Source organism: Sinocyclocheilus rhinocerous, unplaced genomic scaffold (assembly GCF_001515625.1).
Source record: "Sinocyclocheilus rhinocerous isolate Xijiao unplaced genomic scaffold, SAMN03320098_v1.1 scaffold1215, whole genome shotgun sequence".
In the NCBI taxonomy this organism is placed as follows: domain Eukaryota; kingdom Metazoa; phylum Chordata; class Actinopteri; order Cypriniformes; family Cyprinidae; genus Sinocyclocheilus; species Sinocyclocheilus rhinocerous.
In genome coordinates, this window is record NW_015628913.1 from 436,209 (window position 1) to 463,117 (window position 26,909).

General features: G+C 40.5%; 1 protein-coding gene across 1 annotated transcript in view; it reads left to right on the forward strand.

The window, feature by feature from the left end:
- LOC107738504 (Krueppel-like factor 7) overlaps window positions 1-26,592 on the forward strand; it is a 48,471-nt gene extending 21,879 nt beyond the window's left edge. The window contains exons 2-4 of the mRNA XM_016550256.1: window positions 12,819-13,428; window positions 19,775-19,898; window positions 25,142-26,592. Of these exons, the coding sequence (XP_016405742.1) occupies window positions 12,819-13,428; window positions 19,775-19,898; window positions 25,142-25,193 (786 nt within the window). The 3' untranslated portion in view covers window positions 25,194-26,592. The remainder of the gene's footprint in view (window positions 1-12,818; window positions 13,429-19,774; window positions 19,899-25,141) is intronic.
- Window positions 26,593-26,909: the final 317 nt, after the last annotated feature.

The following is a 26,909-nucleotide window of genomic DNA, read 5'->3' on the forward strand; positions in this document are numbered from 1 at the left end:
CTTATGCACATCTAGGGTGCAGAATGATGTGCTTGACGCAACATAAGTCACAGTAGGCTGCACTCCACACGGTACAAACAAAGAGAAGAGAAATGAGAGACCAATGAACTCCAGCAAGATGTCGTTTTATGCGAATCCCCAGACCTTTATCTACACATCAAGTATTATAAGGGGAATATATCATCTTGGATAGAGAGTTTTACCGTGCTGACTGTCATAACTGACCGTGACGTACTGTTTGAATGCTGAGCGGAGAATGACTGACAGCTGCAGCAGAAGGAAGATGAGTTTCTGTAAACTTAAATTTAACAATGTAAATACAATTCTGTCCCTCACATTAAGATACGGAATGGCTTCAGATGATATAGGCTATACAGTGCATGAAAAGCAAACTGGTGCTCTTCTGTTTCTTTTGGTGTATGACTCCTCCTTGTGCCATATAAAAAGCACAATAATTACGGTTGTCTGAAACAACCGTGGTTAGATCAAATAATCGCGATTAGACGGTTATTTAATTATCGCGACAGGCCTATCTCTAACATGAATCATTATTCCACTCAAGTATGCTTAATGAATATAACAAACACCTAGATCAAGACAAGAATATTTGAATCCAATAATAGCCTTAAATCCAAACAGCTTCCCCCAAGAAGTTTTATGTTTAATATGAGGTCAGTAGGAGCTCATTTGCAAGGATTTGTGTGAAATATCATCAAGTTAATGGGCATAATCATTTATAGTGCTTCAAATATGTTCCTGTGTTTGTCGCCACAGCCAAGATAAGAGACTTTCTTGGTGAAATAAAAAGCCCTCTTTATGTCTCCTAGGGGTACAGCCCTTTACCAGAGCCTGATAATGGGACTGCAGCTGAAATTGACTCCCTTGGAGAACTTGGCCTATTAGTCATGTCTGTTGCCTGTTACAGTATGGTATGTAACCAGAGATCTCTATACAATACCCAGAGGGCCATGCATCTTATGAAACAAAATGCCCTCCAACTCAGCCCCCTCTTCCAACTCGCTCCTTGACAGCCAGCTCTCTTTTGTTTCCTCTTGTTCTCTTTTGTCTCCATGTGTTGTATCCCCCCACCCATGTGGCATTCTCTTTGCATTGAGTAATGAAGATTAGCCTGGCGTCCGTCACAATAGAGCCCCCCCTCATCTCCAGTATCCCTTACTTAGACTCCCCAATCTTATAACAAGCTGTTAACCCCATTTAAAAATGTCCCCTTTCAATCGGCTTGTGACGGGGAATAATCCAGCCCGAGCAATTTAATGAAAATCGCTGTATCCTGATTAGATTACCCCAGTGCCGCCAGCCAGTGGCCATTAGCCGACCCCGTACACAGATAAACAGCAGCCCCGCTCCGCAAATCCAGTTAAAGGAAGACGGAGAGAGGTTTTCTGAGGCTCAGCTCGCCTTTTACCAGCCTGCAGTCTTACTGCCTTTGTCAGTGGGATTATCCCCCATTTGGCACATCTATGGTGAGGACTCATTCACATCCTCCTGTACCCACTCTATCCATTATTGCGCTTGTCTTATTGCTCTGTCATTCTGCTGAGCATGATCATCTACGGCAGTGTTTCCCAACCGGGGTGCCGTCTGTTGAGAGCAGGGGTGCCGTGTAAAAAATCCTTTTTTAATATTTTTAAATTGCTAAAATGTTCAAAAAAGCATCTATTATATAATATCAATTTCTGATGTCGCCAATAATTAGAGATGCACTGAAATTTTGGCTGCGGCATATCTATAAGGAAGATTTAAGATTTATGAGATTTGTCAAGAGCATTCATTCATTATGGTAAATCGTTGATGCACTGATATTGAAATTGTTACGAAGATACTATAAAATTATGTTTATTATTGTTTATAGATTCTGTTAATTATGGCCAATAATGATCTAATGTCCAACTATTTAAATCTATGCTAAAAGAAAAATTAAAACACTTAAGGTTGTGAATGACAGATAATATTTCACAACAGATTATTTTTATATGGATGGAAAATAATTTTCTATGTATAGTACAGTTTGAATTAAAAAATAGCTCTGCTGTCTAACATGTGCAGTAGAAAGGGAAAGCACTCTTAAAGGGTTAAATATTTGCCATATTGCTAAAAAACTTTTTTTAGATTATCAAAAAAACATTAAAACAATATCCAATATTGGCAAAAAAAAGACTTTCCCCTAGTATATATTACTTTCAAGATCAAAGAAATAGTAATGTACATTTTTCTAACTAAACACATTTTTATAGATTATTACTACAAATGTATTAAAAAAATAAATAAATAACAAAAAAATATCAACGACCAAAAAGCAAGGACAAATAACCAAATCACAACACAAAGTCTGGTTATAGTTAAAAATGAATCCATAATCTTTAAAATACCAAGCTTGTTTACCCAAATCGTACTTTGTCGTCTCATAGACTTCACATTGTAACACATAGCACAACAGCAACTTAATCTGTGCGCCTCTCCCCACTACAAATTCATCAGGTGTTCTTCACAGAGTTTACAAAGAGTTAATAGTGACTTTGTTCATTTGGGAAACGATCAAGGTCGCATTATGTCCTCTACAATCCTGTGCTGAAGAAGTTATTGAGAGACGCCATAGTGCCTTTTCTGTTCCTTCACAGCTTCTTTTGTCCCTTTTGTGATCTCTTTTACTGAAGTCTCACAATACTTTAAAAGCAAAACCACTGTTTGTGTACACAGAAATAGCTCTCAGCAGCCCCATACAAGCACACCCAAAGGCTGATTGGCACCCAAGCCGCCTCTTCCATCTTTAAATGGAGGTATTCATTAGCTGCAGCTGCACCATGTCAGACTTAAAGTCTCCTTGTGAGGCTGGATGCAGATGGAGAAGTCGGCAGACAGTCTTCCACTCTCAATCCTAAATTATTGCAAGTGTCCTATCAAGTAAAACTTTGATGGGATGAGGCACTGAAGTCTAGCATGGATCTAGCCTAAAAGGATTGCAAAACAACTAAAGAAGAACAAGTAGACAACAACAGTCAAATTAATGGCTGATCTAGTGCCCAAGTTCTGGCCTGGCCTAGAATGCAGTATCATATGCAATAATTTAGTTAGCTGGTGTTCAAAGAGAGTTTGCACTGGACAACACTTGAAAATATAACTCTATATACATACAAGTCAATGCTGGCTTGCTGATCTTTGGTGCCAAGTGTGTCATAAATCTCTCAATAACACTTCTTTACTTGTAGTAGCATCCATCTGTGAAGTAATCCTGCCTCTAAGGGTACAGTGCACAGATAATGTTTGGTTGTTATCTTGCATGATTAGCGTTGCTCTTTGTTTCGCATTACATGCATGCTCACTCAACGTATTGTGGAGAAATGGGTCATGTGTCTGTAGAGAAAAAGCTCAGTGATATTGGCAGTTGTTTTGATGGAGTGGACGGCTACGGGTGCGTATTTCCTGTTCCTGACCTCACAAGTGTTCTTGTCATAATAAAGCTGTCTCAGTTATGTCATGAACCTGATCAGGGCCCTAATGTTCCGCCAAGAGCTGTCCACAGGGATAAACTCGTCCACAACTAAGGCTAATGAATGCTTTTTATCCCTGCACTCCCTCACTAGACAACAAATCTGCCAAATATTTTTATTAGCTTGTATTTTCTCACCAAAGATGGTTAGGTGACTGCAGCGACTAAAACCTTGCTATTCAGTGCAAAGAAATTTAACTAAATATTTGGCCAGCAGATATGTTCACAAGTCTCTGACACAGAGTCCAAGTCCATTTTCAAATATTTTGTCTCAAGATCAAGTTGAGTCTCAACTCTCAACTCCAGGCATTACCTTGGGATTTTGGAGGTGAAGAAAATGATAAAATAAGATAAAAAAAAAAATTTGATCAAAAGTGCCAAAAGGACTTATGTTACAAAAAATATATATATAAAAAAAAAATCTGATCTTTTGAACTTTCTATTCATCACTCGGATGGATCATGTGACACTGAAGACTGGAGTAATGGCTGCTGAAAATTCAGCTTTGCCATGACAGGTTTATTGCATTTTAAAATGTATTAAAATAGAAAACTGTTATTTTAAATTGTAAATAATATTTTACAATACAATTGTTTTACTGTATATTTTATCAAATAAATGCAGCCTTGGCGAGCGTAAGAGACAACATTGAAAAAATCTTAAACTTTTGAATGGTAGTTTATATAGCACACATTATAGCATACATAAAAGAAAAAAGTAAATGATCAACCTAGAAAATATATCTCCTTGATTTGTGTTGTGTACGAATCTCTAATTTAAAGTTTAAGTCGTATCTCAAATACATTTTTTGCCAATTTTTGTCATTTCTGTATCCAGTTACTTGGACGTTCTATACTTCAGTGCTTCACCAGACTCTGGTCCCACTGTTCTGGCCCTTACTTGATAATGGAAACAGGAAAATGTGTCTTTCTGATACAGGCAGCCCTCACAATAACGTCCCAAACCAGTGTCCTGCTGTCTTTTCAAATTTCAAAACCCAACAATGTGGCTGCTATGGAAACAGCTGCCAAGCCTGTTGTGCTCATCTCTGGCCGAGTTCCTGTCTGTCTGTTTCCTCTCATTTCCCAGAGGAGCTGGTCTGTGTTTACCAGCCAAAGAGAGACACAGGAGCAGGAACAGCACTGGAGAGGCCCTCTCTCACACAAGGTGCAGCTACAAAAGCAAGAAGGAAGACTAGGAAGGAAAATGGAGGGCAGGGAAAGGATGAGGATTTCAAAACAAATTTGCAAATCGCATTACATGGTCAATATGTAATTAGCTTTGTGTGCGAGTGTAAATATTGACACACAGTAATGAGTACATGGAGTTTACACTAATCTGAAACCCAAAGCCAAGCTTAGCCTTTCTAGAGAGCACTCTAGTCTGTACGACCATTATGCTCAGCGGCATTATCCTTACATTGTATTTGCATGGTGCTTTTTATGGTTTGAAAAGAGGGACAGTGCAAGCACTTAGAAGCAATCTTGTGACAAGTATCTGTTTTCTCAGTGGAGTCATGTAATATTGTTTCTGAACAGATGTGAACATGCTGAGATGAGGGAAAAAATGACTCAACAGGAGCGACAAAAGCCACATCAGGAAAACAGCTCCAGACATTACCTTCATCAATATATAATAATTCAAGATTGGAAACATAATAGATATGAGCCAGACAGATGAACAGAGCATTAAGCAGCACAGATACCACATGTTTTGTTCTAGGTCAAAGAACTGTAATGAGAGGTAAAACGATAATCTCAATAGATGCGGTTCCAGATGACAGTATTAATACAAGCATGTTTGGCTTCCTAAAATATGACTTTGTCCTGGCTGCTCCTGTCAAATTTGTTGTGTATAAAATAAAGGTGGATACAAAATATTCTGGGCACTGGGACTGGGCCAGTGATTCAATTACTCCAAGTACACATTTGAGCAAGGTCAAGTTCGATACACAGATATTCAAGACATAATGATTTAAACTGCAGCCAATGTCTTTGTATTAGGCGATAGCAGTCATTACATAACAGAGCACTCAGACACGCACTCCTTCACAGGTTTGGCAGGCAGACAGGCCACTAGACATAAAGAAAAAAAAACTTGTGCATCTGTCTACAGCAGAGAACCCAGCAGCTAATGCATATACACTAGGGATGTAACGATTCACTCAACTCACGATTTGATTCGATTCACGATTTTTTTTTTTTAACAAAATGAGATTTAAGACACTTTAAATGAGTGTTAGATGTCTTTAAAGGTCAGTCAAAATTTAAAAATAGGGCAAGTGAGCATGCACTATTAAATGTCCAGTATTGGCAAACTAATAAATAAAAATAAATAAATGAATAAAAAATCAATTGATATACGACATGATATTCTGATATATCATCCATCCCTATTTTCTAACTACGTTTGCTAGTAATCGGTGACAGATGCCTTAGGTCTGGAAGCAACAGAATCCCAGACAGTTCTGGGGGGTAATAGTCAATAATCTGACTTTGTTTTAATGCACATTTAAGCATTTGTTCAGTAAATATGTACACAGCATAGTTTATGCGCATGTCTCTCAAAACACATAAGATATTAACCTCAAATGATTGTATATGAGTATTTATATATTTATCTTGGAAGTTCCATCCAGCATTGTTATAAACATTTGTGGATCGAGACCCAGCTTTTGAAGCCAGGTTTTACTCAGCATAACTACAGCATTGAAATGTTGACTAAGATATAATTTCCAATTAGGATGTACAATTTGAGATGCCATAATGAAGAACTACACTGCTGTTATATAAAAAAGCACTTCAAGTAATCAAGTTGTGTTGTTTCTAAAAGTACGGCCCCGTGTATTGCAGAGGAGGTTTTGAACAACTTGATGACAAGCCTGTGAAGATGCATTTGCAGCGTAAACCTACCAAATCTGGCTTTTTGTTTGTGCAGAATGCCTCCCTGACAAGCCATGCAAGTTACATTTGCAGATGTACACGAGGGATTTAAATATAATCTGGTTCCCAGGCAACCACAACAATAATGAAACCTATATGTAAATGCAGGACACAAAACCAAGTCATTTTCTCCAGAGAAATCTGGGGCAGAGATTCTCCCGCTAAAGAGCTGCTCAGTAAATCTAGCCCTAAAAACATTCAGGCAGTCAGGCTGCCAGAGCCTCTAGCTTATTTGCAGTGGCCCATTCGTCACCGAGTGTCCAGTTTTGCCAACTCGCTAATAGGACACCATCCTCAAAGTAATTGGGCTTTTTTTTTTCAGCATTTTAATGTAGCTCTGGAGATGTACATTTTAATTTCGCCATGGCAAGTGCTGCATTATTTTCTCTTGAGGCTTTGGTGTCTGTTTTGTCAGGATATTAGAGATCTTTAAAATGGATAATTCTTAACATGTTGCCAGCATTCTCCTGATGACAGATCGTCAGCTCCAATCCATATAACCCATCTCAGCCTACTCTTCAGCTATGCAGCAAAAGCAGCAGCGGAGAAATCAGTGGCAGGTGGTCATTAGCACGTCACTGAAGAATGACAAATGGTTTAGCCATGGAGTTCAAGCATCATACTTTTTACTAAAATTACTAATTTTTCAAGATCGTTCTCTGCTGCTCAAACACACAGATAAGCTGAAAGCATCTGATCATAAAGGGTGTAAATACACCCTCAAACTGCACGCTGAACGGCAAGATATTCTCAGCCTGCTAGAAGCAAAACATTTTTCTTGTATCCTCCATCTTACATCTTTTTCCTCAGCAAACAAATGCTGCACATTGGAAGACAGGGACCCTGACTTGACAAACGACTTGCGACGAGCTTCCATCCACTGCAACAGTGGCCAAGGGCCAAGGGAAATGGGATTAAATTATCCATCCAAATTAAAAGAGCATATCTATCTTGTCCCTGCTAACAGCTGTTAGCATTTATCTCCCACATGTGTCCGTGCCATTCATTCATTTTATAATCTGGGTTTATCAGACTGACTAGGCCGAAGTGGGGCAGTGGGGACCAAGGAGTGGCGCCCAGGCGCTAATTGCCTCACTGTGCTTGAGAACATCTGTGTGTGCATGTGTGTGTTCAGAGGAGCACACCGTTTTGGCAAAAAAGGGGGAGGTTGAAGTGTAAGAGGGGGTAGGGAGAGATGACACAGGTGCAGAAACAGGGAAAAAGGAGGGCTATTACACAGCGGGAGAGTCTGCAAAAAGTCACTTCATCACAGACCACTGATTAAAATTTCATAGGAGGGGGCCAAGGGGTGAGTCTGCTGTAGGTAGTAGTAAAAGAGTAGAAGTGGATGGAGGCCAGTGGACGTAGTTGGATTTCCTTTATTTGTGTAGGGTTATGGGTCAATGATGTATAAGTGTCCACAATAAAACACTGGGGGGAAAAATTGTTAAAAATAAATGTGCCAATTTCCTAGAAATATACTGTTTGTATTCATGTTGGTTTAATATGGGTAAAAAAAATACTGTGTTTTCAAGAAAAGTTTCAGTTCAATTTTTCTAAGAAAGTCATGTTATGTAACCAAGTAAAATTAAAAAAACACTCATAATAAAAGAGGTCTATTCATTAATCATTACATGAATTAATAGAATTTTTAAATTAATAAATATTGTATTTTCAAGAAAAGTTTCAGTTCAATTTTTCTAAGAAAGTCATGTTATGTAACCAAGTAAAATAAAAAAAGAGGTCTATTCATTAATCATTACATGAATTAATAGAATTTTTAAATTAATAAATATTGTATTTTCAAGAAAAGTTTCAGTTCAATTTTTCTAAGAAAGTCATGTTATGTAACCAAGTAAAATAAAAAAAGAGGTCTATTCATAAATCATTACATGAATGAATAGAATTTTTAAATTAATAAATAGGACACAAAAAACAGGGTTACGTCATTGACCCATATCACATTGTTTTCTCTCCTTGTACTTATTGGTAAGTAGCATACAAATGCATTTCCGCAGGCACAGGGTGCTATTGCTAGCCACATGGATTGTTTGTTGTCCAAATGTTGCAGTTTAGTGAGAGTGACGGGTTGTGGGAAGGCTAGGGCTACGATTTCAGATGCAACCGTGTCTCGGCAGACTCCTAACAAGTTGCTGACATCTCTTTTGTGAAAGTGAGGTTGCAATGGAAGCGGCCGCTTATTGACTGCGCTTGCTTTGATGGGGAGAATCATGAGCGAGATCAAAAGGAGGTGCGGTTGCTGCTCAAGATCGTACCACACTGATGTTTACCTTTCACACAAGAGCTCTTCTATTGGTTATTAACTGCTTTACTGAGGCTTTTTTTCATGCTTTTGTTGGGCCTTTTGTTAGGAGGTCTGCTTGTAAGAGACTGTAGTTCATATGGCCACTTATCAATTGGCCATCCGCAACATGCACACCGAGATCCGCAGTAAATTACAAACTGTGCACAGCCCCATGCTGTAACTGTATTGTCTAAATGTCAGGAGTCCCAGAGCCGGGGTGCAGGGGGAAGGGAAGATGACAGTAGATGAAGTGAAGAGATTCAAGCTTCACTCTAGTGTGTGTGTGTTTGACAGCTGTTTTCTTCCACACTCACTTCCCCCTCCCTGGACCCCTGTCAGCCTCCCCACCATTACTCACCCCAACACTCCAACCCCAGGACAGCAGTGACAGCTCCCTTCCCTGAGCTCAGCCAGCGAGGTGCAGGAACCAAACAGAGAGAGCGGTTGAAAAGGCGTGCGAGATCCGTGAAATCCTATCCATGAAGGTGAGGGCCTCAGATGACTCTGATGTCCACCCTGCTGTGATGATGGTTTATATGTCATCGGGACAGATAGGATATGCCTCCGATAGCAAATTTGCAGGCGGCTCGGTATCTCTCTCGGTGCTTAGATCCTGGAGGGAGGTCCTTATGGGCTATAGAGTTTCGAAACACTTCTTGAGGTTGATGGTGAGTTCGTGTCACTTGTCACAAGTTGTCTCCAAGGGGTCCTGGGTAATTGTTGTGTCATTACGGATGTAATTGTGCAGGAGCCATAGCGGATCCCTAAAAAAATACTTGAAATAATATAGATAAATGAACATGGTGTGCAAACAGGCCAAAAGCCCTTCAATACATAAAGGACGCATATTCAGTCTTACAAGGGAATGTTATGGTCGTAAAAGAGCTAATGGCCATGGTGGAATCACAGCACCCTGGGAAATTGTTATGAATACTGCAGGGTACGGAATGATGGCATATTTCATCACCAGATCATTGACAATGCCTTTGCTCTACTGAACAAAACATTGCCAGAGTTGAGTACAGGTTTTGCAGGAAGGAACAACTGGCCTGTTAATTTTTGTGCATGGCATACAATCTTTAACATACATCAAAGGACCATTTTCTTGGGTTCCTTTTAACTATACGTGGTTCTTGTGCTGACTAGGGTTTAAGAAAAAAAGTTTATTGATGTTACGTTATAGGTCATTCAGATCAGCATATTGGTGGAAATAGAGGAAAAGTAAAGCTCTCCTTGGTTCTTTGAAACATCAGTACATGGATGGAACTTACTGTGGTTCTCCTGTTCTTGCTAAAAAAAAAAAATATCTTAACCTAGCCACTTTTCAGTTGGTCATCCTAGAAGATCAGCATGGCGACCTGCTAAACCAACTGAACCCCAAATAGTGCAGGCTGGGAAATCAGCTAAGAACATGCTTGCTGGTTTAAAATTAATTTTTCAGCAGGGATGAAACTGCATTAGACCCTAAAAACCATTTTTGCAGCAGAGCTTCCTACAGTCCTAAAAATGTGTGAAATGAATATATAAATACGGCACTTTTAACTCAAGTGTTGTTCTTAGTCACTACTTCTTACACACATACAAGCACACAGAAGCACACATACACACTTAGGCTTCCCATCAGCAAATTAACTGAATAAAGAGCCTCTCTTTGCTGGGTCGTTTGAGTGGCTAATTAGTCATCAGTGCATGCTGTGTAGTGAGAGAGAGAGAGAGAGGAGTGCAGAAGAGATCGGTTTTGCATCAAGAGGTAGAACTTCAAACGACATCTCATGAAAGCCAAAATGCTTAATTAAAACCTATTTGTATGAGAGAAAAGTCATCATAATTTCAACCACAAAAATAGAGAGGGTGTGGAAAAAAAAGCTGTTTTGTTAGATGCGGGTGAAGATATATACACATTAGTTTAGATAATGTGCCGACTTTATTATCCAAGCAGGGAGCGGAGACAGCGAGAGGAACTGACTCTGAGATTGGCGATAATTCCCTCTTTGTGTCCAACTTGGACTGCATCCACAATTGCTAATAACAGTTTTGCGATTCTCCCCCTCGCCTCTCTCTGCCCGCTCTTTGTCTGACATTGCCTCTTAGCGCTGCCTGTGAACCCCCTGGCACTGCATTTATAATGTATGGAGCTCAGTGCGCACAATATAAGCAGGGTATGAAGGGGCTTTCTACACTAGCAGCTAGTACAGAAGAGTTGATTCACCTCATCTACATTTTCTTTTCTTTTTTTTTTTTATGTGGTTGCACAGATGCATGTGAAAATATAGTGTGCTTATGCCAAGTTCTTTCAATTTTCAATGGCATGTTGCTTTAAGCTGCATGACAGAGAATTTATCCGTATGCTGCTCTGTGCTTATCAATGCAGGTTGGGTATGTCCTCAGAGCCTTTATTAAAGTAATAAGGCCTACAAAATGCACAAGAATGGAATAATTCCAGAGGTGCATGATCTCTCGCAGTTGCTAAAATTCCTGCTCGCTAAAAAAGCTTCAGAGTATGGATAATTCATGCACTTTTCAGGTAGTGCTCAGAATCATAAATGAACGCAGAGCTCACAGGGAGAGCTTGCAGTGGTAAATTGTAGCTGCTGCAGTGGACTGCGTTTCAGTTATTTTAGTCTTTGTTGAAGGCTCTGTCTGTATTGCATAACATGAGTCAAATTGTAGCTATAGTATTAGTGCTGTTTTTTTTTTTGGTGTCACCAATGAGGTCAGAGAAAGTGCACAGGAACCATTTGGCTTCAGGTTAATTGAATGGTCAATATTTCACTGCAGCAGTAGCTGTGATGGCATTGCATTAAAATTCATCTGATACTGTTTCTAACACTTCTGTATTAGGTTTTAAACAGCAATCTGTAATTTCAAATTTTTTGATACCAAGGACCCCAAATACGATCCTATTGAGAGGGATTCCCTAAAATATAAAATTTACCTATATATATTCATGTATAAAAAAAATTATTTACACTTTATTAAAAATATTAAGTGTAATGTTGTAAAGCTATCAAAATAAAATAATTGGCTTTTATATTGACATTGAATTAAAGCTTACTTTACAAAGATAGATTTATAGATTTGTTGTTCTTACTGTTAAAAATCTATATCTACAATGAATCTCTTGTAAAATAACCAATTTTGCTAAAATTGTTAAACATTTCATCGAGTGCACATGAAAAGTGCATTCTTGAATGCATTTTTTTTCAGACCCCCTAGAGGCCCCCAGACCCCAAAACCCCATGCGTATGCATATTTCAGTTCAGTAAAATTCAGTAAAAAGTGCAGCTTGTCAGCAGACAACAGATGCTAGGCAAAATCTTCTTTTTGGATGATTTATGTAGGTCTGAGGTAAAGGAGATGACAGAATAAGTTAAGATAGGGCATGTACAGCGACTGTAATATACAGCTGACATGAAGTAAAGAGTTGGAAGGTTTACTCTACTGCTGTTTGACTGTCAAAGTGTTTTTACTGCAACACAGTGAACAGAACTCTCTAATATCCAAACTGGCCACTGTGACTGGGGAACAATAATGTTAAACCACTGAAAAAGAAACTGCTGAGTGAGCAGTCAGTGAGCCATGATAGCGCTGTCTTTCTCTTCCGTCCTCCCTCTGTCTGCCAAAGTATTCATCAGAGGAAAAACCCGAGTGAGGGGAAAGGTATCTTAAGTAATAAGACAATAATTTCTCGCTCAATAAGCACTGTACGACATGCGCTATGCTACATGGATAAATACTGTTCCCTCAACCACAGCAAAGTGAAATAATTCCACGGATGTTTCTCTTCCAGAAAATCTTGCCTCCCAGCTGCACTCCAAAATTTTTCTTTCCAAAAGTCTCTATGTAGCAGATTTAGTCATTTACACCTTTCCATGGTGTGACCAACTGGACAAATCCCAACTGGAAATGTGTTGACCTGCCACGTGTTTCATTTTAGCATGTTCAGCTGTAACCAGCAGTGTTTTTTCAGACGGTTAGCATTCCCTCTATAAAACTTCACTGGACTTAAAGAGTATTCTGAGGCTTACTGTATCATGTTTATGCATTTCTGTTTCTCCTGCAGACATGTCTGGAACTGGAGAGGTACCTACAGACGGAGCCCAAAAGGCTTTCGGAGCTCTTCGACGAGGAGCTCGACTGCCTCCTTACGCCAGCTTTCATGAAGGGAGACAGCGACGAGGACTTGATGGACCCCCTGCTGCCCAGTTTATCCGATGAGCCCAGCCCACCACCTCTGCTTGTATCCCTACCCAAAAACCTTCATGCCCCAGCCAACACCAAGAATACCGAGGCAGGGCTGAAAGAAGCCAGCGGAGGGGTTAATCCCGCCCAGCTAAACGCAGTCACATCCCTCACGCCGCCTTCCTCTCCAGAATTGGGACGCCATCTTGTCAAGCCTACGCAGACTCTTACCGCCACAGCCGATGGCACGCTCACGCTAAAATTGGTGGCCAAGAAAGTCGGTCTTGGGGCGGCAAAGCTGGTGGCGACACATTCGCTACCTTCGCCACCAAACCGCGGCACACAGAGCGACGGAGAGGGAGGACTGGGAACGGTAGGCGGAGGGGACATTCCGGAGAACAAAAAGAGGGTCCATCGTTGCCAGTTTAATGGATGTAGGAAGGTTTACACAAAAAGCTCCCACCTAAAGGCACACCAGAGGACACATACAGGTGATTAACTGCACCAGTTACATATGTTTTTTTAGCATTTAGCATCACATGTATCACTTTCCTGGAGAAAGGTTTCTGGTATACCAAGTCTAACTCTGCATGTAATGAGATGACATTTCAGAGTTTGGAAAATCTTCTTTGCCAAGCCTCTGATACTACAGAAGGGTCACAAGAGATCTTGTGAAGCTAACTCGATTTTTGCAGCACAACCCTACAGCAAGGTAACTGATTTTCTCTCTCCTGCACCTTAAATATCAGACTAAAATGAACCCAGCCACACCATTCAAAACCTGCCAGTGCAGTCAGTAATTGCAAGATGATTGATAGACCGACTGAGCTAAATCTCGTTTCCCAGCTAATTCGGGCTTGCACGCTCTGGTGCCGTCGTTCCTGCCCTCTCGCTGAACCTGACAGCATGTTGCACTCTGCCGTGGCCCCGAAACCTACTGTGACAGTGGCCTCAATGCAGCGTATCTGGCCCCTGTGGCCAGCTGTTGACTCGGCAGGTTCCTGTGAGCGCTGGTGATGCTAATCGCTTTTGGGCTGATTCTAGCGTATAGACGGCGCTTTCGCTTTTGAAGATGGGGGGGAAATAAGCAGTAGCAGGAAAAAGGGGAAAATAAACCCCTGAAGAGACATTTTGGCTTGCTGACTCATCACATTATGTGTTTATTACAAGACAGATTTATTCTTTTCATTGGTTTAATCCTGTTTTTTTTTGGGGGGGGGGGGATTTCCATAGATTACTAAAACAGGGACGCGTACATACTACAGGACCCTACACTAATATTTTTTAGAAGCACTCGTGACCCTAAAAAGTGAATTAGAATGTTTCTAAATTCTGTACAAATAAGACATAAATAATAAAAAAAATTTCCAAACTGAATATTTTAAGCTAACTTGAGAGGTAGTAATAAACAAACTGACTGATATCTTTAACATCTGAACATCTATAGGACACTTAACAAATCAGTAGTTCATGAATGGTCAAATATCAAAATGTATATCTGCTATCAGCACACATTAACCACATTTTATTTTATTGGCGATATCTATACACTGCAATTAACAAATCCTACTAAGGTGAAAGCTTTGCTCATGAATATCAATTACATTATGTAATGTCAGCTTACCTTGTTGGCTGAAAGACAGATGTTGTTAAGCATCCATTTTTCAGCTGGTGAAATAACAAATCCAACAAAGCTCATGACTGGATTTGACTGGATGATCCCAAATGGTTAAGAACATATGCATGTCCAATTGATTAAACACACTTAAAATTTCACATTAAAATGTATTGTGTTCAAAAACATCTAGATCTGAGAAATGGATGGAGCAGAATGCTGAAATCTTGACATTAAATATTTTATAACAAATCTTAACTTGATGCTGTCTTTAAAAAAAAAATCCACAGCACTCATGCCAAAGAATGCTAAAAAAAACAACAACAACAACAACCAAGCTTTCTCTGTTGACTTGGATAGAAATCAAAGCATACTAAAGCACGTAATGTTAAATCAAAGACTATAGAATACCCAAGATGTGTCACTCGTATAGTTTTGAATGGGGAAAAATGCAATGCTCAATATGGCTGCTCAATCGCAGGAAGCCCCGCCTTCTGTATGAAGGAGCCAATCGCTAAAGTCAGTGCGTCACTGCAGCTGCCGTTAGAAGTCCCGGTTGCTATAGAAACAGTCAGCGCTTTGAGACATGCGCTCAGGACTGCGCATGCGCACTGGCTGATCTAGCCTGAATAATAAGCTTTTTATAACACTATTTGAGCAATATAAACAACATTTATGACACAGTTGATATCAGATTTCTTTGGTGATTTCAAATATGAAATTTAATTGCAAGCTTAGTGAACAGTTTTGTAGAATTTGATGTTTCCCCATTCAAAGAGATAGGAGTTGCACTTGCATGCCGAGAGGCGTTTCAAAGATGGCCGCCGAGTGACATGACTTGTCTTAAAGGGACTTTGGTTAAATGCATCAGGGAATTTTTAGTCTGATTGTTTTAATATACAGATATATTTGATCAGGTGTCAGAAGTCACTCAAGTAATTTTTCACATTCAAACTCAATCATTTATGCTCATATATGTGTAGAGCAGCTGTGGAGCCTAATGACATGGTCCTGCTTTGCCTTGTCAGCAATGTTTGCTGAAGTTAATAGCACATCCCTGAATGGGATTTGGAGGGTAAAAGTGGGTTAGAATTAGAGAGCTCATTTTGAAATGCAACATGAGCCACTGGAGAAGACAAAATAAATGGATGATAATTGGGCACTAGGCCCTACCTCTGAAATCTAAACTTTGGAGACAATAATAGCTTACCATCACACACACAGGAAATGTAATTAACCACACCATACACACCTAGTGCGACACTGGTGCGAGGGAAGGAGCTTGCTGTTTTGGAGGGGGCTCGTTGCTAGGAGACTATATCAAAAGACTGTAATAGGTTGATTATTTGCAGCTCTAGATACCAATTGAAGTTCCAATATGCCAGCTCAATCCCACCTTTCCCCTACCCTCTTTGGGTACAGTTGGGGTTGCCAGGCAACTACATCATGCATATCAAAAGCAAGCAATAATTGGTTGGTATTGCGGAGTGTCCATAGGTTGCATACCGACTGGATGGCTCTTGCTCGCTCTCTTCTCTCCTTTTAACACTCTCTCTACCTCTCTCGGCTGGTTGCTAGGTGACTCCATCATGCATTCATGACTCTCCAAGTTATAATTGGCCTGTGTTATGGTTGCCGTGGTTGCAGGTCCAAGCCTGCCTCACTGCTGTCAGACAGCAAGAGGGGGAGGAAGGGGGCTACGGCATAAGGAGGGAGCGAGCATGAGGGGGTCTTTGGCCAATTATTGTGAATGTAGTGCGAAACGTTTGCCGTCTCACACCTGCGGCCCCGCCACTCTCCAAATGACACAGAGATGCTCTTCCTGCACACTTGTAGCAGTCACAGACACCAGAGCAGACGTGGTGATATTTTCTCAGACTGATTTTATAAATTGAAGGAGCTCAAGGACAGGCAAACATAATAAAATAAACCAAGGCACTTTGACCTGCTATTTGTCTGTTCGCGTCTTGCCTGGCAGAGAAAGATGAGATGTCAAAGGCGGCCCGCTGCTTGTTTGCAGTAATCCCAGAGGTGAACTAGTCGAAAAAAGGCCAAGTACACGGTATTATATTTAAAAATTATCTTCTCTTTGTCATGGAAAGTCAAGAAATATGTCTATGGGAGATGGAAAGTGGAATTGGTCAGACGTCTTACTTGGAGTCGTTTTCCTCGTCACCGCTGCCATGTCATTCTTTACTTTGTCTTGCATCATAAGAGAAACCCTCTACATTGCGAGTAAATCACTCGCATATGTGACTAAATCTTCACTCTGGGCGACTAAATTATGTCTAATATTAGCCAATTGCTAATAAATTCTCAGATTTTACTCGCCAGTGTGTGAGTTGAAGGCTAAGTATAAGTTTAGAAATGCAACATGAGCCACTGGAGAAGACGAAATAAATGGATGATAATTGGACAGTACCTCTGAAATTTAAACTCTCAGTACCTCTGAAATCTAGACAATAATAGCTTACCGCCACTCTGTCCAGAGGAAATGTAATTAACCGCACCGTACACACCTAGGACACTGGTGCGAGGGAAGGAGCTTGTTGTTTTGGAGGGGGTTTCGTTGCTAGGAGACTATATCAAAAGACTGTAATAGGTTGATTATTTGCAGCTGTAGATACCAATTGAAGCGCCAATATGCCAAATCAATCCCACCTTTCCCCTACCCTCTCTGGGTACAGTTGGGGTTGCCAGGCAACTACATCATGCATATCTAAAGCAATAATTGGTTGGTATTGCGGAGTTTCCATAGGTTGCATACAGACTGGATGGCTCTTTCTCTCTCTCTTCTCTCCTTTAACACTCTCTCTACCTCTCTCGGCTGGTTGCTAGGCAACTCCATCATGCATCCATGACTCTCCAAGTTATAATTGGCCTGTGTTATGGTTGCCTTGGTTGCAGGTCCAAGCCTGCCTCGCTGCTGTCAGACGGCAAGAGAGGGAAGGAAATAAAGAGGGGGAGGAAGGGGGCTACGGCATAAGGAGTGAGCCAGCGTGAGGGGGTCTTTGGCCAATTATTGCGAGTGTAGTGCGAAACGTTTGCCGTCTCACACCTGCGGCCCCGCCACTCTTCAAATGACACAGAGATGCTCTTCCTGCGCACTTGTAGCAGTCACAGACACGAGAGCAGACGTGGCGATATTTTCTCCAAATTATTTTATAAATTGAAGGAGCTCAAGGACAGGCAAACATAATAAAATAAACCTCAAGGCACTTTGACCTGCTGTTTGTCTGTGTGCGTGTTGCCTGGCAGAGAAAGATGAGAGATGTCAAAGAAGGCCCGCTGCTTGTTTGCAGTATTCCCAGAGGTGAACCAGTGGAAAACAGGCCAAGTTCATTGTATTATATTTAAAAATCCTCTTCTCTTTGTCATCGAAAGTCAAGAAATATGTCTATGGGGGATGGAAAGAGGAACCGGTCAGAAATCTTACTTGGAGTCGTTTTCCTAGTCGCCGCTGCCTTGTCATTCTTTACTTTGTGTTGCATCATAAGAGACTTCCAGGACCGACCGAGTGATGTAGTGGTAAACCCGACATTATGTCATCCTTTACCTCATCTTGCATCATAAAGCTAAAAAACGAGACGGGATAAATCAACTTTGATTTCATTACAGCAATATGTATGCTCATATCAACTGCATACATTTTTGGGATATGAAATATTGCGAAAGCGAATAACTTCCACTTTCTCCACATCTTATTGGATCATATTTTCCTTACCAAAAAAGGAAAAGGAAAAAAACAGCCTGTAATCATTTCCATTCCTCTCTATGATTTTCTTCGCCAGTATCCAGAGTCAGTCATGGAGGTCCAGGCTCATCCTTGCCGAAAGACTAGCATAGAACAGGATGAATTTCTATGCTGGTCAAGACTAGTTTAGACTGGTTAGTATGGTCTTTCTAGTAAATTGGTTGAGTAAGATTTTTTAAGACTTACTGATTAACTATCAATAATCAAGAACCAAAAATCTATCTGTCTGTCCATCTATCCGTCTAGCCATTTATCTATCTGTCTGGACTGCCAATCCAAGGCCACCATAGCAATCAACTACAAACACCATAGAAATGCCATAGAAACCACTTAGAAAATCTAAGCAACCTCCTAGTAATGCCCGAACAACCACTCATAATGCCCTAGCAACCTACCTACTTTGTCTGACTGACTGTAATAAATCTAACAAATATTTGAAACTTTCAGACAAGGCTTTGTCAAGCCAACATCATGTCTTGAAAAACTTAACCTAAACCTAACAAAACGATTAAAAGTAGCCTACATGCCTAATATCATGTATTTTTATTTAAGAAATAAATTACCAACTTGGTGGTGATCCTAGTTTAGAAGCATGGTCAGCATCAATTTAGTGAAAAACTATTTCCAATTGGGCAACTTCAACATTAATGGAGCTTTACTCTAGTTAGGGAGATTGGTGCACACATTGTTTGCTGGAGAAGCTGGCAGCTCTTGTGCTGTGAATATGGCATCGTTTCCCATTAAGCATCATTAAGACCCCAATTATCATTACCACCTCCAGATCTGAATCAGTGCCATCGACACCCTCCCCATTCCCACCCAGGCCCCGGGCTGAAGCCGTTCTGTTCCCCAGGAACACTGCAACTGTGCCGGGACCCTCTCTTCGGGTGCTGAAACTCCCCTTCCTCCATCACTCAAGGCCATATTTTAAATCTGAGGCATAAAAGTACGGCATGTGGAACAATTGGTACCACCTTTCCCATCTGTTTAACTTCATTTGAATTTCAGTGCTCACAGGGAGGGTGGAACACATTTAGCACAAATGGCTTCATTTTGGATACTTGACTTTGGGTTATGAATTCGTTCTGTTATGGTGACTGAGCACATTTAGGCAGCCCCTCTTCAATTTAAGAAAAGATGGAAAATGACCCTTGATCGAATCAATTTATGTGTCTGAAAACGATCACCTCCATATATTGCCTGAGAAGGCAGCATTTTTCACATTTCGACGACTGAGAAAGCAGGAGGTTTGGGCTACAGAGATGCGATTGGTCGACTGAGAGATAAAGTGAGCGATCTGATTGGCTGGCTTGGATGTGTGATTGAGAGAAACAGTAATGAATGATGTAGATAATGGAACTGCTGACGGTGCTCACAGTGGCTGCCTCGCTCCAGAGGTGCACCATCTGTGTACAGGTGTGTGTGAATGGTGAAGCAGGGATTAAATGATGTGTGTTTGTGCATGCAGGTGAGAAGCCTTACAAATGCTCCTGGGAAGGTTGTGAATGGCGTTTCGCACGAAGCGACGAACTGACGAGGCACTACCGCAAACACACTGGTGCCAAACCTTTCAAGTGCAACCACTGCGACAGGTAAGAGACACAGTGCAAAAGCTGCAAAGCTAGCTCACAATAAATGTATGCACATATTTAACCCCTTTTAGTTCTTTAACACCCCACACACACATTCAAGCACACTAGTCCACAGTCCTCAAGCTCCCATAAACAAATTCCTCAAGTTATGAGACCACAAGACTAAAATATCTCCCTTAAAAAGAACCCACTGGCCCCTCCCTTTGCTCTTGTTTCCTTGAATTCTCTCTTATGGCACGCACATAGCAGTACTGCATCGGGCTCATTGGAAGTTAGTGCAGGCCCAGTTCCCTGCTGAATAACTCATTCACAGTCTGGTCCTGTGATACCCATTACCAAATTACTGCGAATATCTCATTCTCACATTCTGTTCCACTTTCCTCCGTCCTCCCATCAGTACAGCGTATGCCCACACTGGCTTGAGTGCAGGGAGAAAGAGAAGTTAAAGGCATGGGTGTGCATTCCAAGGTAAGAGAGTTATACAACAGTAATATAAAAGAGCTGGGGAGAGGCACAGGATGAAATGGATGCACGTAGAGCTCTAGAGGAAAGACACAGCATATTTGATGTTTGTTTGTTTGACTGAATACTGAAACATCAGCACACAGTAAGCGTTTTTTGTAGGATGTTATGTAGAATAACTAACCACAATTTTCATACTATTAGAAATGCATTGATATAAAAATTCTGGTCAATACAACAAGCCAACAATTATTTTGATAAATGATAAATGAAATGTATTTTGTCTAAAGAAATTTAAAAAATGAAACCGTAAGTCTTTCGAAATAGTTTAAGTATGTACTTTTAACTTTCACCAACAAAGTACTTACTTTGAGTGCATAGAAGTATGCAAATTGGGACGCACACTTCTCATGAATTATTTAAACAATGTTTCCACACCTTTTGACCACTGACTGTTCACGATTTTGTGATGAATTTTCCATGAATTGTTCACGATTACTAGGTAAAGATTTAATTACAAAAAAAAAATCTGAAATCATAATATTTGCACTCCCAAAGAGCAAATGTCTTGCTAAAACAAATTCATAGCTGAACATACAGTAAATACAGTTACATTAAACATAAGACATAGATGAAGGCATGGAAATGTCAAGAAAAATATTACTAAAACACACACACCTAAAATGTCAAGAAATCACAAGTTTAAATTTCCCTTATATTTCATATTTCTAGGTTTTCCATGACTGTGGGATCCCCTTTTCAATCTTAAGGGCTATAATTTAGGGCACACACACAATGCAGAGGCAGCGTGGTGAACATGTGCTTGTGTGTGTGTTGGTGATAAAGAGGTGAAGAGACACAGGAACAGCAGAGAAAAAGAGAGATTTGCATTAGCATGGGGAGAAAGAGTGATAGCCTGTCAGGTGACAGTATTAGGAAGCTGTCACTCGGGCCTGGCATGCGGGCAGCAATTACACAGTGGAGGCTGCGTGCCCACTGAGCCAGCTCCAGGTGGAAGCACAATTAGACACGGCTCCCTGTCTCGCCGTCGGCATCAAACCAACCTCGCGGCAGCCTTTAGAAAGTTGTCCATTGAACATTTCTCTGCTGCTCCATCACAATGAAGCTCCACCGATCCCAGCGGACAAGTTGCGGCTGGGAAGGCCTCTGTTCTGCAGACTGCTGCTGACACCTGAACAGCGCCGTTTTCCCTCTGGCGCAGCAGAGCACGTGAACTCTCTGGGGGAAGGCATGGGGAAATCTGTGTCCCTACACTCATTACTCAGTGTTTGGCAGCTATTGCTTGACAAAAGGAGGAGAAGTCGGCTTGGATAAGCAAATCTACATTGACAATTCTTTCTCCCTCATATCAGGTATAAACAAGGGCATCTTCTGAATTTGGAGTCTAGCCCAAGCAATTTAGCTCCACTGCAGAATCCCACACATAGACCCCCTCCTGTTACTCGCTTTTAATACTAAACCTTGAAGAATCTCTTTGGGGGGCACATCCATTTTTAGTTGTGCATTGCATTATGGTTGTATATAGAGTGGAAACAGTATTACAAGTGTGAACAGCAATGCTGCTGGAATGTGAAAGTGACCTTGTGCAGCATTATTGCTCTTCACTGGGACAACAATCAAGAGTAATGTGAAGGAATGACAGGAGGAGGCAGTACTGTGCAGTCTGATGGCAGGAAGGATGCCCAGTTGAATCTGGATGAAATAAGCCAGGGGCTAATGGTGATTCAGAGTGCACTCTGTTGAAAATGTGCAAAATTGCCCATTATGATCTTCACTTTTGCAACTGTCCTCTTCTTTGGCACTGCCTCTAGTCAGTTCAGGGTGAGTTCTGTAACAGAGCTGAACTTCCTGATCAGTTTGCCACCTGAACTGCCAAAACATGTGAAATAGATGATGGTATCATTACAATTGAGCTGAATAGCTAGATACAGATTTTATTCAATTGGATTCAAGTGTCCATGTCTTATTAAACAAAAGCAGTTGCAGACATGTGGCAACACTATTATAGAATAGAATAGCACACAATGCAGCATTTCTTCTACAATGTATGGTATAGTGCCAGACATTTGCAACCGTCTTAAGTAACATAGATTGTCCCTCTGGGGCAACCAAAAGTCTTGCTCAAGGCCATAACAGTGTTAGTTCAAGGATTAACCTTTGCAGGGCTGAACCCACAAGCTTTTAGTTTACCTATGCTCTTTAAAGCATAGACATTTCACCCAAAATTACATGTTCTGTCATCATTTACTCACCCTTATATTGTTCCAAACCTGTACAACTAAGTTGATGTACTAAAATAACTAAAACTAAAAAGAAAGATAAATGAAAGCTAAATATGAAAATATAAAAATAAGAGCCTAATTGAAAATGTTAATAAATATTATAATAGTATATAAATAATACTAAAATAACACTGGCTCCAAAATTGACTCTATATATCTCAACTAAATCAGTATGCTAAGCCTTCTGAAGCCATGCAAGTTTGAGTGAGAAAAAAAAGTTCTCAATGTAATTATTCAGTGAAATGTGGTAGAAGTCTAGTGATACTCAAAACAATACTCAAAAAAGGTAACTTTATAAATAGGTAACATTCATAAAGAAAATATGTGTATTAAAAGAGGTTTAAACATTCTTAAAGATAAAACGAAAGACATCCAGGTTTGGAATAGCATGAATTGTGTTTCTCTCTTCTAGGTGTAATTACTGACTGCACGTGTGTTTGTGTTACCATCACAATGAGTTATGAGGAGCAACAATCATGGGCAGTCTAACAGTAAATACAGTCAGCCAACACATACACAGTCATACTGTCTCACAGTCACACACACCAGTGTATTGGGCATCATTAATCCTGCCTAATCAAGCACAGCCCCCTATCGGGTGTTGAGAGGGGTTGAGTGAGAGGTGGGGGGAGTGGTTATGAGATCTAAGGGTGTGCCAGCTGGTGTAGCTGCCACTTACAGTGAGTCACAGGACCATCTGTCCAGTCGCTCTGCCCTGCCTCCATACACACACAAACACACACACACACCCCTAAAAGCCTAGTCACACCAAGATCGATGCAAAGAAGCTCTGCCAAAAATTCACATACCTGAACGAAAGGAAAATGTACAACTGCCATTCACATAAAACAAATCCACTGCCAGAATCTGATTGGTCAATACTGCAGTCCAGCTGTGCTAAAATTAAACAATATAAGAAATAAAGAAAAATTGTCATAGCTGCTACTGCGGTGCAGGTAATGGTTGGGGATATGGGCTTAATTGTTGTGAAAATTACGTCAACACCACTCACTTTTTCAGTGGCTTTGGTTCTTGATATATTTTTCTCCATTAATTTTTAACATTAGGATTTTTTTTTTTTTATCCTCAAAAATAGATATAATGGTTTTTATGAGGGAAGAACTGTGAATGCCAAAATAATGGTACAATATAAAAATACTGATTTGTAGAAATTTGTGATTTGTAAAAATAAAAAAATTGTAAAAATAAAAATCACAAAATATTCATAAATTAAATTAGCAGGGAGACTGACATGATTGCCGATCACAATGCTTCACTGGAGTCTTTTCAAGATTCATGGGTAGTGAACTGTGCTTCTTCACTAGGACAATGTCAATTAAATAGAGTTTTGGAGTTTTTTTTTTTTACCTCAGATCTTATGGTAGATCTGTCTCCAAAGTTTTCTATGGAATTGTTCAAAACCAATTCCTCTATGGAGAAAATTAATGGGATTGTTACTTCTAAAACTTGGCTTTTGCACTCCATAGACCTTAAGCCCTCATTGGGAATACAAGTATGACTGATCATTGCAAATAAAATCGAAGGATTTTCCTTCAAAGGCCATACAGAGAAAGAGGGGAAATACTGAGAAAATGATTGCAAATTTGTTCAACTTTCAGAACAGAATTCTGCAAAGCAATTGGGAAAAAAACAGAAACCATCTGACTGATATATAATACAGAAAATCATCAAGATGACTCATTTGAAAATCAACTTTGTCTACCTTTAGATGAACATCCTCCTTCCACCCCAATTTCCATCTTGGCTGCTTCCCATCCAAAAAGCAAGAGATGAGTTAACACAGTGGCTCTTGACTAATTAATAATGGATACAGCCAGAGGCAAATTAAAATTATAATTCTCCACTCCTTTCCAATTCTCTACACTCTTTTATTCATTCTATTTAAGATTCACTTTCAAAATTTTAGCTGTAATATTGTAATCTTCATAGTCGTATAAATGTAACATAGACATGGCATCGCAACACCGTTTATGTATTGCTACTACTGGCAGCGGCTACATGTGAGCTGAATTGATGATGACACAAAAAAGCCCATGGCTCATGACGAGAAACCAACCGCTATGACTCAAGTGCTACATAACTAATGTGGCCGCACAATTTAAACAATACCATTTCACCTCCAGCCTCGAAACAATTTCCTAATTCCAACAGGCTCGACGTGATTTGTGGTCGCACTCCCAAAATATTTTTTCTTTCACAAGGCTCGGCACAGACTTCCCTGCTAACTGCATTGGCAAGATATGCGTTCGAAACGATCTGTCACCAGTTTTAGAGCAAAAAGCTGGCTATGCTTAAAAATTCTTTTTTTTTCCCAAACGCCAAATGTTGTTTTCTCTGTTCCATCTGCAAAGCAGCCACACGTCTTCCAAGAAACTCAGACTGCGTCCCTCTTTAGTGCGATTATAACTGTTTCCTTAAATGAATCCAATCTAACTCTCTCTCCTTCTCTCCATACAGATGTTTTTCCAGGTCTGACCATTTGGCTTTGCACATGAAGCGACATATCTAATGCCGAGGGAGATGGGAGAGAGAGAGTGAGAGAAAACGAGTGAGAACGAAGAGGAGAACAGGTGTGCACCGCCCAGACAGGAACATTTACAACAGACTTTGAGTGCACATGAGGGGTCTGGCCGCAAACATCACCAGGAGGAACATGCGAGGCAGCGTGGGCAAACGTAGTTGGATTCTAAATGTCTAAAAGCCTTTTCATCAGCGATTAGCCATGCCTTACCGAGTGCTAGCTTGGAGGTCAGACACTGCCAAACACCACCATTTTTTTCCATCATTCTCTTTGTGTACAGTAAATCAACCAATAGCATGGAATTGAAACTATACACTACATGTGTAAAACCGAAACGCACATGTCAATCATCACGTAACGTAACAGTTCTACTAGAGAATCATGTTCATTGTACATTCTGGAACTTCCTTTTTCTTTTTCCAAGGACACATCACAATAACCAACCTGCAGCTATGTTGTATACAGCAAACAACCAAACACGGATTGCCTATACAACATTGCCTATACGTTCTGAGGAGTGACCAATGGAACAAACGGCCAAACGCAACGCCCGGCCCCAAAAGTAGGCTCTGCGTGGGGAAAAAAAATATGAAAAACAAAAAATACGGCGACGCTCAGGATGTGTGTTGACTTCTTGTACTCTTCGCTCAGGAGCGAACTCTTCTCTGCTCTTCACGCCTCACGGGCGACCTAAATGATGCGCAGCGACACTTTCTTGCCTTTGTTTTTTTTTTAAAGACAGTGTTAAAAAAGATGGTTTGTTTTCCTTCGGAGCTGAAATGTCTTAAACTTCTGAAAAGTAAAAACTTGCTTTGTGAACACAAGCATAAATGTGCACATACGGGAAGCGGGAGGGAACTGTGAGCCCTTCTCAGTATGCACAAGGTTCAGTGACTGCTATCTGGCACTGAAATGAAACGTTTGAAGCATAAGAGGGGAACAAACCCCCCCCAAAAAAGATCGGGATTGCTGGCTTGGTATGAAAGGACAGAAGTCTTCTGTTTTTGATTTTGCTTTGCTCTGATTTGATCCGGGAAACACGAACCAGAGCACGTCGTCACGGACCTTGTGTGTCGCTCTCGACACTGAAAAATGTTCCTTTGCTTTGTGTTGATACTGGCACCTGTGTAAGAACGTAGTAGTCTGGTGCGCCAATGGAGGAGACGTTATGGGGGAGGGACAGCTGGCAGGACGTTTGACTCTCAGATTGGAGCACCTGCTGGGATCAGGATCCAAAAGAACTTGGTGCAATCAGCCAAGACAAACTTTGCCTGTTTCGTATCCATTGTCTGCACTGGTTTTTTTCAATGTTCTCTGTGCTTTTTTTCATACAGTCAAAAAAAGCTCAAAAACAAAATAAAAAAGCATAAAAACAAAAAACTACTCGACGGGAAAAAAGCAGAAAACAAAAAATGCATTAAAAAAAAAAACTTCACACACACACACACACACACATCACAATACAGACAGAATGGTTTCTTTGCTCTTGGCTTTTTCCTGAGAAAAACTAAAGAAGAAAAAAAAAAGTAGAACAATAATTACCAAGTTAATGAACAGCGTTAAAACGAAACACTGCATGGCAGCCTCTTTCAGACAGATACACACACTCGCACACATACATGCACAGCTTGCCTCTCAGCATTATTTGTTTTGCATCGAAATCTTCACAGCAGGGTTTTAGCAATTGTTGTTTTGTAGGATTGC